The sequence below is a fragment of the Chrysochloris asiatica genome, unplaced genomic scaffold, assembly GCF_000296735.1.
Source record: "Chrysochloris asiatica unplaced genomic scaffold, ChrAsi1.0 scaffold00060, whole genome shotgun sequence".
NCBI lineage: Eukaryota > Metazoa > Chordata > Mammalia > Afrosoricida > Chrysochloridae > Chrysochloris > Chrysochloris asiatica.
The window spans coordinates 6,863,422-6,877,937 of NW_006408578.1; the positions used below are offsets into that span (position 1 = coordinate 6,863,422).

The window sequence follows — 14,516 nt, forward strand, 5'->3', positions numbered from 1 at the left end:
TATATAAAACTTGAAAAATGAAGATGTTACAGGAATGAGTCTTTTAATGATTTGTGGCAGGATTGTAGTATAAGCAAATGAATCAAACAACTATGTAAATCACAGATAAAAACTAAAAATGAACCAAAGTGAGAAGGATAACTTCTAGGCAGTAAGTATCTTTCTATTGTAACCTGTTATTTAAGGGAATACTAGCGATTTTCTCTAAATAGGATGTAAAACTTGTTCCAAATTGTTCTTCAGTCCTGCCTGCCAAGAACTCAAATGTAACTGTGATATAGCAACCCTTCCCAGGTATATTGGCAGGTATGTGTGTTTGCTCTCTAAATACACAGGTGACATAGTTATGATATAACAACTGGTAATGGTGGATTCATTTACATTGTTTACACTTCTATGACCAGGCCTTAAGGGGAAGGTCCATTTTCTAAAAACTAAGTAGTGTCTTCCTACTTATCTCCAAATACATGTCAAAAAGGAAGGGTGTTTGTGCTTCAGCTTTGTGTTTTGCTCAGTAACATAGTCAGGCAAGAATGTTTTCAGGTGACCCATTGAGCTGTGTAAGCATTTTTCTTTCAAATAAAATATATTTGTATTATTTGTCATTCATACTATCCATCCATACCACAGGATCCGCTGTATCAGGTAGACCAATACAAATATACCTGTTCAGTTCTTTAAAAACAAAACAAAACAAAAAAAAGACTAAGAAAAAGAACCAATACTAAAGAGGGTGAGGGGGATTCTTTGATGGTTACCAGGATGTGGTAAGTGGGGTGAGGTGAGGGAGGGAGAGGTGAAGCACAGGGTAGGGAATAGACACAGGATAGTTTGGGTGCTAGAGAGGGGGACAATACACAAGAAGGTGTAGGGGAATGAAAGAACAAGGTGGATGGGAAAACAATTTGGCAGGTTTGCATGGGCTAAGCAGGACAGAGGTAAATAATGATGCAAGAACACCCACACTTGCAGATAATATCCACTTGACCTGGCTTCAATGACTGGATGATTAGAGCTCAACTAGAAGCAGAAAGAAGAGGGGGGGAAAAAGAGTACTCTAATACAATTTGATGAACTTTACCTATACCTACGGATGCAGTAGCTCAAAAGAGGGAACAAATCTTTACAATGAGGATCATTCCCACACCCACTATACACATAGTAGACAGGGATGGGCAACTTGGATACTGGCTACCCAAAATGGGAGGGGGGGTGGGCTACAAAGGCAAGAAGTGACTGGCTTACAAGCTTTCAAGAAGGAGCCTAGATCTACGGGATATGGAGGAAGGTAGAATCTCCACTGAGTAGTATCCAATCTGTCTGTGCTGGGCTAATGAAAAGAGATGTGGATAGGTCCCTTGTGGTACAATGGTGAATAATTGTTACCAGGACTGACTGTGAGGGTTGGAAATGTAAAGGAAGACGTTTTGTAGCAAAACGAGGGGCGTCACTGACCTTGCAGTCCAAGAGCGGAGGTCCCTGGAACCATCAAGGGAGAAGAGCAGAGTGTGGGACCCTACCCAGAGAAGCAGTGATGCCTGAGATGGAGGCAGAGATGATGACGTGGAGAAATGGAGTAGCTGGGGACTTTAGATCCAGAGAGGGAGAGGGACTGTGTGCTGACGACCGGGGTACAGGCTTGAAGGGTATATACTTTGGTTGGCTGATGATGCATGGATGGCTGATGATGCATGGAGTGGATTGTAAACATGGCAATGAATCGATATAGGATAGGATGAATGTAAAGCTAATGTTCTCCCACGTAAACTACCACATAATTCACAATAAACATTTAAAAAATAGTAGAGCTAAATAGTTGTGACAGATCATTTGGTCCACAAAGCCTAAAATGTTTACTATCTGGCTCATTACCAAACATCGAACAAAGAAGTGCCTTCACACTTGTAGTCTCTATCACATCCACCAGTGGTAAGTGCCTGAGAACACAACCACATTCAATCAGCAATGAAACACAAATTCAATGACATCAAAATGTCTTGGAGAAAAACAATTTCAGCTTACGTGAAGAAACAAGTCAGAGTGCTTCAAATAGGTGATCAAAGCACAGTCAGAAAATATACTACTAGAATTGGCATTGAAAGTACTTGATAAGGAATTTAAAAGAATGATATTTAGGTACTTTCAACAAATTGAGAGAATGACAGAGAAACTAGAGATGGAATCAAGGAAAACAGAGACAAAATTTAGAAGAATTCAGGTAAATGCTACACAAACAAAGAAAATAAATGAAAAATTGGAAACCATATAAAAGCAGCAGTTAGAAAGCTAGATGATGAATACTTAGACTTCAAAAAATAGAAAATACATTGAAAGGACAAAGAAGTAGAACTGAATCAATGGAAGGTCAAATCAAGTGAGTTTAAAGATAAAATAAATCTCTTAATGTTCATCTGCTAAAGCAGGGTAATGAACATCCAGTCTGTGGGCTGGTCCTGCCAAGGCAACCACAGTTCCAGCCGTCACATTGTTGTTGCTGTTAGGTGCCATCGAGTCAGTACCGACTCATAGCGACCTTATGTACAGCAGAACGAAACACTGCCCGATCCTGGGCCAACCTCACTACTGGTTGCCACACTTGAGTCCATAGATGCTGCCACTTGGCCAATCCATCTCATTGGGGGTCTTCCTCTTTTTCTCTGACCCTCCACCTTACCAAACATGATATCCTTTCTCCAGAGACTGGTCCTTGTGACAACAAGTCCGAAGTATGAGAGATGAAGTTTTGGCCATCTTGGCCTCCAAGGAGCACTCTGGCTGCACTTCTTCCAACACAGATCTATTGGTTCTTTTGGCAGCCCATGGCACTTTCAATATTCTCCTCTAACACCATAACTCAAAAGCATCAATTCTTCTATGGTCTTCCTTATTCACTGTCCAGCCTTCACATCCATATGAGGTTACTGAAAATACCATGGCTTGGGTCAGGCACACCTTAGTCCTCAAGTTGACATCTTTGCTCTTCAACACTTTAAAAAGGTCTTGTGCAACAGATTTGCCTAATGCAATACATTGTTTGATTTCTTGACTGCTGTTTCCGTGAGAGTTGATAATTGATCCAAGAATGCCGTCACATTAGGGATGAGTTAATTAAATGTTTGACCAAATATAGCAGGCTAATTTTTAAGTTGATAATTTCGTATTGCCCACAAATGATGTTATAAATAACCAAATGACCGTTGGCAGAAAAAAGGTTCCCACACCTGTGTTAGAGGAACAATCAGGAAAAAAAACAAATCTTTAGAAAGCCCAGGATTTATGTGGGACTCTATCAAGAGAAGTAACTTAAATTAAGTGATTGGAATTTCAGCACAGGAATGTTCTACATCCTACTTTGTTGAGCAGCAACTGTCTCCACAGGTGTGGAAGAAAGAATAGCGATAAAAATCAGAAGATGCTGGGAATCAACTAGTCCAATGGACTAATGGAACATGTGAACATCTGTCACCATGACTCTGAGATCAGAAGAACTGGATAGGGCCCAGCTACCACTCTTAACTATTCTGAAATGGATCACATCAGAAGGTCCCGGGTAGAGTGGGAGAAAATGTGGAACAAAATTCAAAATTATTGAAAAAAGACCAAGTTTATTCATCAGAAAGAGGCAGGAGGAACCCAAGACTATGGACAACTGCCACCCTTCAGGTCTGGAATGAAACTCACTCTCATGGCTCAATTTTCAGCCAAGTAGTAGACAGGTGTATGGGGAGACAAGAACACTAGTAAGGCACACTCACCATGGAATGGTCAGTCGTTCAAGATCCAAAGGGCAACACTTCCCTAAGGATGAAGTTGAAAAAGGAAGGGAAGGAGGGTGGAATGGTAATAAGAACAACAGGGAGAAGCAGGAAAACTGATGTTACATGGAGGGGATTGCAGTCATTGAGATGAAACAAAGTGTGGTTTGTCAAATGCAAAACTATAAACATTCATTCAGTTCACAAGAAAAGGTCTTGGTGTGGGGCCTGGATTAATGAATGCACTGGACTACAGAGTTGATTTGATCTGCAAGGCTGGCAGTTCAAGCTCACCAGCAGTGCCTCAGAAACCCTATACAAGATATATATATATATATATGGAGCTCTGGTAGCGTAGTGGTTATGAATCGGACTGTGAACCACAAGGTCAGCAGTTTGAAACTACTAGCTGCTCCATGGGAGAAAGATGAGGCTATCTGCTCCAGTAAAGATTTATAGCCTCGGAAACCCTGTTCAGGGTCGCTATGGGTTGGAACTGACTCGATGGCATTTAACAACAACACATATGTGTGTGTGTGTGTGTGTGTATAAATACATGTATGTATTTAAACATTGTAGTTTTAAAAGCCACAAGCTTATTTTATTCTTGACTAAAGTGAGAGAGACACACATGTCCTTAGATATAAATGTACATAAAATTGCATCTCATGCTCGCTTTCAACTTTTAAGACAGTTTATGAGAATAAACACACACATGCACACACGTGCATGCACACACGTGCATGCACACACGTGCACACGCACACGTGCACGCAGCTTCTGAACACAGGGTTCTTCCTTCCTTCCCTGGTCATAGTGCCACACTTAACACCAAAAGCACTGTCACTCGTCTTTGTGCTTCTCTGGATGCCACCACAGCAAGTAAACTACTACTTTGGAGTTTTCTCCTTTGCCACAGCTATTACAGCAATTCCTGCCTTTCCAACCGCTGCCTTTACTCTAATTCAGATGCTGACCTCAAGCTTAGTTTACAGCAAAATTTTTCTTAATTCTCCTTCCCTCTCCTTAACCTTTCCTATTCTATCCTAATCCTTTTCCTTTCTTTCCTCTCTTTTCCTCCTTCAATCCATTCTTCCAACCAATCAGTAGTTATTATCTATTTAAATAGACAGGTGCTGGGAACCTGCTCATTTAGAGCTGTCACTTGACTGTTCCCTTCTCATTTATTTTATAATCAACTGTAAGAATAAATGTCCTGTTTTCCCCCTTGCCAACCCTACTGGAAATCCACTTGTTTTTCATGGACTGTAGGGTCCTAGTTGACCTTCCATGACCCTTTAGAAGGTGGCTCCTTTCTATCTTTCAGATGAACCGCCAATGGATCCACAACACATATCCTGTATTTGAGTTAACTAGAGTACTGATTTAACACCCTATCTATGGCATAATGAATGAGGTACCACAAGATACAGTGACAGAAAGATGCAGCAGTTGCAACAACATTAACCCAACACAATACAATGCAGAAAAAACACGAGTAAATGAAGGAAAAGAAAATAGACTGCAATGTCCCCACCACTATTCTATGGGTGTCTTATTAGTGTCATACAACAAGATCACACCCAGAAACATGAGGCAAAAAAAGCAGGACTTTTGCCTCAAAGCAAGGTCTGTCAGTCAGCCTGGGAAAAGGTGATCCTGGGATGGAAAAGAAGGGAGAACTTCGACTATACAATAAAAGATATCTTCTCATCTTTGGATGGAAGAGTCAACTGGAAAGGAGGGTGTTGCTACTGGAGAGTCCCACAAAACCGAGGCAGTGAGAGGAGGGGGCTGTCCCAGGCAGACAGAAGTGTGCCAGGAGTGAAGAGCCATCTAAGCTTCTATCATTCACTGGGAATACAGAAGCAATAGCAGCACAGAGAAGCAGCCCGTGTGGGCCTAAGCACCCTCCACTCTCACCAGCATTAATGTAAGTACTGCTTCAACTAAAAGCAGAAACAACCAGAATTATCCGTTCAAGCCCAAGGTGGGAGACGTAGTGTAGTGTTGACAGGAGAAAGCCAAAGAGAATGAATTTAGGGGACTTGAAGAGGAAAATGCACATAGGGAAGCATAGTAGGAAACTTACAAGTAACTAAAAGATGCTCTGAAGCGGTCAGTTTCTAATGGGCAAGGGGAGATTTTGTGCCGCCATAATTTGGGTATACAGAGGTAAGTGAAATTTTATTTTGTAGCCACACAGGTAGATGACAGCAAAGACCAAAGGTTATATTTTCACTCTTTTATAAAAATTATCACTGTCATGTTTTTGTGCCTACCTTTCTCCTTTACAAAACAGTGAGCTCCTCTTAAGTAAATTAGTCACTATAAGCACAAATTCTCCCATTGTACTATTTTGCCCTTTGCCAATTCTTATAAATTTTTCTATTTCCCACAGAACTTTATATAATGAGTCTTTACACAGTAGAACAAATATCATATGTTCAAATAAAGATATAGAAACAAACAAAAAAATCCTATGTTCAAGGGATAAATGAATTAATCTTTAACTTTGAGGTGAAGCTTGTATGATGCTGAAAAAATTATCCATGAAAGATTACACTAATGTTACATTCAGTGAGACTTTGTTGTTGTCAGGTGCCATCGAGTCGGAACCGACTCATAGTGACCCCATGCACAGCAGAACGAAACAATGTCCGATCCTGGGCCAACCTCACTACCGCTGCCACACCCAAGTCCATCAATGATGCCACCTGGCTGATCCATCTCGTTGGGGGTCTTCCTCTTTTTCTCTGACCCTCCACCCTACCCAGCATGACATCCTTCTCCAGCGATTGTTTCCTCCGGACATATGTCCAAAGTAGGAGAGACGAAGTTTAGCCATCCTGGCCTCCAAGGAGCACTCTGGCTGCACTTCCTCCAAAACAGATTTATTGTTTTAGCCAAAATGACACACACATATAAAATGATACCTTTAAACAAGACAAAATCAACTCACTAGTAATCATTGCTCCAGTGACAGAAGCCAGAAATCCGATGCTGATGGCGACGACAGAGATGAGGCGGCCCTGCCTGTGCCTCTGCAGCATCACAAACATCAAGACTCCTGCAGCACCGTGGACAAACAGAGAGGAGAAGAGGGCCCACAGGAAGATCCAGTACCACATCTCTGCAAGGAAAAGGAGGCAGGTCAACCACTCTGTTGAAATACATCTCAGATATTTCACTTTAGCAAAGCATGAGCATCCATGATTTGGGGATAGACTAAATCAGACAGTACATGCCACACAAGTACTAAGTAAATTCTAAATATGACCATCCCCACTAATGTCTGACAGGGCAATGATTCACTCCATGATTTCAGAAGGTAAAGGCAAGATCCTAATTTCCCTAAATGGCCCCATTATTTAGCTATCCATCAATTGGTCTAATAAGTCCTTGTTATATAGAATTTGCAAACCTCTTAAAAAATATGTTACATAATTTGCTACTTGATAATATAGTTTCTATTTTTTACACTAAATATCAATGATCCAAACCAAACCCAAATCTACTGTCATAAAGTCAATTCCAACTCATAGAGACCCTATGTAGTATTTCTGAGACTGTAAACGTTTATGGGAGCCAACAGTCTCATCTTTCTCCCCAGGAATGGCTGGTGGGTTTGAACCACTGACCATGCTGTTAGTAGCCCACTACCTCACCTACAGTGCCACTAGGGTTCCTTCCAAAACAAAACTACCCCTCCCAAATAGCCCTAATACAAACTATCCCCCAAAGCAGTTAATTTATTATCTTTCATGATTTTATGAATTTCAAACAATTCTCCTCTTGGATCTCAACTCTTTTCTATCAGTCAGATTTTTTTCCCCCCAATTCTTGGCCGCTGGCCATTTTACTTGTTCTTACCCAGAAATTTTCAATTAATTAATTGAATCCAGTGTGAAGCTGCAGGTTAATGTGCAGGACTGCAAAGTCAGTTTGAACCGCAAGGTCAGCAATTCAAGTTCACCAACCACCCCTTGGAAACCCTATGTAGGGCTGCTATGGATCAGAACCAAATGACAGCACTGAACACCACTACCACCCCTGCTATAAACAGCTGAGGAGCACTCCTTGCATTGTGTTTCTCGAGTTTCTGTTCCCTTTCCTTCTAGATACCCAGTTACCTCTTCATCAATCCGTATCATTCCCACAGAAACTGCTGTGTCCTTGCATTAACTCTAGCCATACTTGGGGTGAGCTGCAATGGGGCAGGCAAATGCTCAAGGCAGGCAGTGGTTTCCTTCCCTGGGAATTGGGGAGTTGGCAGCTAACGAGTCTCCTCAGTCTTTGGGTAACTAAAGCAGAAAGCTCAGGATTTGTGTACAGCAGTGGTTTCATCATCGGATGATAAAAGCCAAGAAGGAGGAAGAAAGCAGCATTGATGAATTATACAAAGGTGAGCGCTGACCAAGTCCCTGAGTTACGGGATTTCTAAGACCCTGCAGCATTACTACCCTTGGAGTCAAGGAAACATCCCAATTTTCTTGTGTGATATAATGAGCTCCTTCATGTGACCTTTTGACTTAATTCTTTGAATAAACAGCTTGAGAGGTTTCCCCAATAAACCCAAAGTAGCTGTTACCTTTGCTCTAGCTATTTGGAGAAGCATCCTGGGGTGGGGTGGGGGGGGCTCCCAGGTTGCTTTCTACCCCAACAGAGTTGATACTTGAGAGAAGTGACTTTCTGCCAGCAGAACACATTCCTTTTGTTCAAGATCTGAGTTAAGTGACATCCCATAGTTAACTGAGAACTCTGGCTTGGAGAGACAGACCATGCCTTATAACTGATGAAGACTAGGGTATATAAATGGCTGAAATGCAGAGGGTCAGGAGGCCGATTAAGTTCACAGGAGCCAGGAAGGCATTGTGTCCTAAGGCTTACTAGGCCCTGGGCCGGCCGCGCTTCGAGGGAGCAGAGTGGTCTTGAAGCTGCTCCAATGGTTATGAGCAGGGCCGGCTGCAGTGGTGAGGCCTGAACTGAAGAACAGAAGGTTGTGCTCTGCTTTGAGGGAGCCTTCCAGATCTTGCCTATGTGCTTCCTAACACTCATTCCAAGTTGTTCCTTTCAAGTAGATCTTGATCCCAAGTTGTACCCTGTCACTGTGAGCATGGTTTGTGAGTTCTGTGAGGCCACTGCAATGAACTATCAAACCCTGCAAAGAAGCAGAGTGTGCTGGGAATAGCAGCTGGTGTCAGAAATACTGGAGACGTGGGAAGGCAAAGATAAACCTTACCCCTGCCTCATAAGAACCAACCACATGCTGATCCGTATTCTCTTCCTTCATGAATTTGGACAATTCCTTATCCATAAGCACACTTTGTAACAAAATTCTTCTTTTAATTTAAACTAGTTCAAGTAAGGTTTCTGTTACTTGTAACAAAGAGTTGACTCCAAAATGTCTGGGTGTTACTTTGAAAATGATCCTTCTATGAAATCATTCTATAATGTTCAGAATCTTATCAGCTATTTCTACTCAGTATTTACTCTCAAACCAAAACACATATCCACTGCCATCCAGTCCACTGACTGACAGAGACCCTGTAAGGACAGAGTGGAACTGCCCAATAGGGTTTCCAAGGATATGACTATTTACAGATGCAGACTGCCCCATCTTTCTCCTGCACAGGGCTGGGAGGTTTGAACCACGGGCGTTCTGTTTGGCAGCTGAATATTTTAATCACTGTGCCACCTCATTTACTCTCTGTAGTTGTTAGTGCATGGAGTCAGTTCTGACTAACATCAATCCTGTATAGAGTCTGCAAGTAGTGGTGAGTTTGAACCATTGACCTAATGGTTAGCAGTCCAGTGATGACCCTATAGTGCCACACCAGGAGTCCTATTTACTCTCTGTTGTCATTAACATTGCCGGGTCAGTTCCGACCTATAGTAAGCCTGTATAGGGTTTCCAAGGAGTGGCTGGTGGTTTGACCTGCCAACCTTGAGGCTCAAACTGACCTTGTAGTCCAGCCGTTAATTGATTCTCTAGCAAGTATAAATTGAAAGTCAACATAGTGATAAAATAAAGAGAGTTAAAATAGATTAGTTTGAATTTGTTTATGAAAACACAGTATTAAATTTAAAATAAGGGCCCTGGTAGCAAAGTACGAAAAGCACTGGACTGCAAACTGAAAGGTCCACAGTTCAAACCCACCAGTCACTCCATGAGAAAAAGAGGAAGCTTTCTGCTACCATAAAGATTTGAAACCTTGGAAACCATATATGGGGTCACTATGAGTCGGAATTGATTAAGTAATGAGGGGTGGTTTGTTTTTTAATTTAGTAAATTTCAAAGATATTTATTTAATGTTGAGACCATACATGGTTGACTTTAAAAGAAAACAAATGACTCTCTTTAAAAAAGGAAAAAAAGCATGGTTTTAAAAGGGCAGCTTAAGGAAGGTCCTGTGGGGATGGGTCTATTCTCAGTGCTGACTGTATGGTGGGGGTGGGCACACACACAGTGATGTCACTGCACAGGACTATACACAAACACACATACACAGTGATGACATTGCACAGGGCTATACACACACACACACAGTGATGACACTGTACAGGACTATATCCACACACACACACACTGATGACACTGTACAGGACTATACACACACACACACACACACACACAGTGATGACACTGTACAGGACTAAGTCCACACAGAGAGAGAGTAAGAGTACTCCTGGGGAAATAGGAGTAAGGTTGGTAAATTGTTACAATTCCTTGTTACATTATACTGTAGTTTTGTAAGATATGACCACAGATGTAATAATCTAAATAAAAGGTACACAGGAGCCCACCATACTATTTCTTACAACTGCAAGTAATACTACAAGTATCAAAAGTAAAAAATTAATTTGAAAAATGTAAAGGGGTATACGAAAGGAGATACTAAAAACAACACAAACCACAGTTTTACCCTGTCAAATTCTATAGAATTAACACACAGAACGAGTGGGCTTAGATCATCTAAATTCATTTCAAAAACAAGACATCTGATATAGGTGATATTGTGGGCTAAGGTGTGTGCAAGCAGGCTTTTCAATGGCAAAAGAACTCGATACTGGTAATGAAGGAGAAATCGACAAACCTTGCCCTTTAGAAGCAATTCTCATCCAACTTCCAGGAAACAGTTCTTTCATACTGTCACTTCCAAGCAAATGGCTTCAAGTGATAATAACTGCATCTCAGATAACAAAATCTTAACTTGCTCAAAAGATATTTGTAGTTCAAAAGATCTAATTTTCAATGTGAACTTGATAGAATGAAAATTAAAGGGGGTAATATTATAGAAAGGAGCCTGAGTAGTGGCAACAGTTTGGCTTGACTACTAACTGGAAAGGCATCTGTTCAAATCCACTCATCGCACTACTGAAGAAAGGCCTGACCATCCAAATCTATAAGTGTGCAGTCACTGAAAACCCTCGGGAGCACAGTTCTACTCAGAAATGCATGGGCTCACCAGGACTCAGAAGCAACTTAACAGCAGTCAGTTGTTTATTATGGTTTTTAACAGCATATTTCCAAACTCACTACCCAAAAGTCAATTCCAACTTAGAAGTGACCCAGAATGACAGAGTAGAATTGCTCTATAGGGTTCCCAGGGTGTCAGTCTTTACTGAAAACAGCCTGCTACATCTTTGTCCTGCAGAGCAGCTGGTAGGTTTCTAACTGTTGAACTTTTGGTTAGCAGCCAAGTGCTTTTAACCATCAGGTTGCCAGGGCTCCTTTTAAATGTCATTTGTTGATGCTAAAAGCCATCAGATAGGTTACAACTCATAGCGACTCTGTATAGGGTTTCCCAGGAGTTATTTTGAACTGCCAACCTTGTTGCTAGCAGACTCGTACTTATCCTACAGCGCCACATATAAGGAGGTAATATTTTCAATCAAGGGAACTATTTCCACATCTGAATCTGCTACAAAGAAAGGCTCTGTAAGAAACATACTGTGCAGTAAAGAAAGTCAACCATTTGGTTTGTACCCCAACCTGTTTCTGAAATATTGCCAGTACAACCACACAAAAGTACATTTCTTTGTTTACTTTGTAATGTAAGTAACGAATTTCTTGACTATATTTAATACTTTGAACGAGGGACTATTAAACATTATAAAAGTAGTGCTTTTTGCTTACTGGACATATTTTTATTTCAATAATAAATTCAATTAATAAAGTTTAAAGTTTAGCATTTCATAGAGTCCAAAGATATCAAAGAAGTATACAATTAAAACAGATTCTCTGAAGGTCCTCAATTGACAAATCCATATTTATAGAATTTTCAGAGGGACAAGTACAAGACTAGATTATATTTTCAGTAGACTGCATATGAACAAACTACCTAAAACTCAAACTTGTTTTTATGTTTCTTTCTTTAAAAAAGAAAAATTAACATTATTTTCATGGGGGTAAAAATTTGAACTCTGCTAAGAACATTGACAATTACTTTAGGTTCTAAGTTACTACTAGGATTGTGAATCCCCTGATAAATCAGTCTACATCATTCTGGACAAGGGTCTGTTTACCATACTACTGGCAAACAAATGAATCCTAGTGGACTAGGTCTGATCAAAAGGCCTGCAAAATCCTAAAAGCATAGCAACAACAGAGGAAGGAGAAGTCACTAAGAGGACAGGAATCTAATACCACAAACTTTTCTTTCTTACACTGTCCAGGCAGTACAGCAAAAGTGAGCACTCAAGAGGTCCTGTTTTCTCTTGTCATCCATTCTCCCACTGAATTCAACCTTCTAGCAACTGGGCTAGAATAAAGGGAGGAAGCCTAAGGGTGACTTTGCTATTACTAAGCAAAATACAAAACAAATAAAAGATGGAAAAAATACAAATTGATAAACACTTTGAAGCTTCTCACAAACATAATTACCTCAGTTCATTTGAAGAGCTTTGTCCCTTTTTCCTGGGCCCCTCTCACAAATCCCTTTCATTTTTTTTGCCAGTTGAAATTGCATCTTAAACTAGTTTTGCCTTTATTTTTCCTGAAAGTTTGTTTTGGGGAGAAAAAGGCAAGAGAGTTGCAATTTTTTTCCAGCCTGCAAACAATACTAGAAATAGCCTTGTTCCCAATCTGCTTCTTTCATCTGCCCTGGTTGCCAAGTACTCAAAATTATCTTCTGTGCTTTTGTTTTCAATCCTTGAACAAAACAGTTTATGAGAAATTTATTTCTCTAGATGTCTAAGAAACTTTCACGGAAAACAAAGGAAAAACCAAGTCAAGAAAAGGTATATATTATATGACCCTATTTGTAAAAAGTGCATGTTTAGGGGGCTTGATGGCAGATCAGGGAAAAGTGCAGTGAGGACCTCCGGCAGCAATAACACAGAATACCAAACAAAGCAGGTTCAAGGGACAGTCCCAGAACTCTGAACCACATATAAAGAAATATTTACAAAGTTTGAAAGCTTACAACTAGTGGAATTTATAGCAGAATCAAGAAATCTAGTACTTTCAGGGATCCGCCAGGCTCAGTGGCTCCCAGAGCAGCCACCTTAGGTGAGAGAGAGAGAGGAGTAAGGATCAGAGCCACCACAGACACCTGATTCCTAACCAATCCTTGGAGATAAAGGTGTGGACATTCTTTTTTTTTTTTTTTTTTAATCTATTCATTGGTCTCTCGCTGTCTGCGAACCTCCATTCTGGTGACTAGAGGGGGTGCCTGAGCTAGTGGACACCCACATGTCCATCCCCGGACGGTTCTACTACGCATGTGCACAGATCCAAATAGCAGAATTTAAAGTGAAAGGCCAGCTTAAAACCAAATGGCAGCACAAAATGGCCACAGCTGGCCCTGAACTGTTTGTCTCTAGGAAAAAGGCCTGAACAGGGGTTGTAGAGTGGGAGAGACACAGACTAAGAAGGAAACAGGCCGAAAATTGAATCCTGAGTTACCACATAACAACCAACAGGGGCATCTTGAAATCGCTCAGGTTGCCTTGAAGGCAAGCAGCTGAGAGAAGAACATTAAAGTCATACTCATATTTGGCCACGGAAATTTTTTTTTTTCCTCTTCTCTCTTTTCTGTGATTATAGATTACAGTATCCAATCTGGTTTTGATTTTGTTGTGTTTTTTTTTTTTGCTGATGCTGTTTGTTTTTTGGTCCCCTCTTTACCTTTACAGGGCTCTTTCTCTCCCTACATTACCCAAGAAGAGACAGCAATTGCAGTCATATAGTCAAGCTACAATCACACCCTATAAAATCCAACCATCCAGGCAAGAACCAGTACCAGCTGCCATACACCAGACAGGCAGCCAACACCTTTGACAGTTACTCTTGAGTTGAGTAATAAGAAGAGTGAAAAGGGAAGCCCATCACCTGATCACATCTACCTGGAGGCAATCAGAAAGCATAACAAAATATCAGCATGCATTCATGTAAGTATTAAGGTCACAGCTAACTACTGAATATGCTAAAGAAACAGATGGCCATCTCTGGACAAGTCCAGAAACAAGAAAAAGTGACTGAGACAAATGAGCTGAAGGTAGACGTAGACTTCATATTGGAAGGTTGGCAAGCTTTGGAAACGCCTGAGAAGGAATTCAGAAAAGTGATGAAATGTATCAAAACACTTTACAAAGGAGTAGAGAAAAATAAGGAAGAAGTCAGGAAAGTGCTACAGGAACAATCAAATAAGATAGATACAACATTGGAAACAATTCAAAACCTACAGAAAGAGGTCCAAATGACTATTAATAGAATATCAAAAATGGACAATACACTGAAAGGGCAAAGGAGTAGAA

At 40.8% G+C, this 14,516-nt stretch overlaps 1 protein-coding gene across 1 annotated transcript in view; it reads right to left on the reverse strand.

The window, feature by feature from the left end:
• Positions 1 to 14,516, reverse strand: part of TMEM170B (transmembrane protein 170B) — a 59,713-nt gene that overhangs the window by 9,838 nt on the left and 35,359 nt on the right. The window contains exon 2 of the mRNA XM_006864088.1: positions 6,718 to 6,888. Coding sequence (XP_006864150.1) covers positions 6,718 to 6,888 — 171 coding nt within the window. The remainder of the gene's footprint in view (positions 1 to 6,717; positions 6,889 to 14,516) is intronic.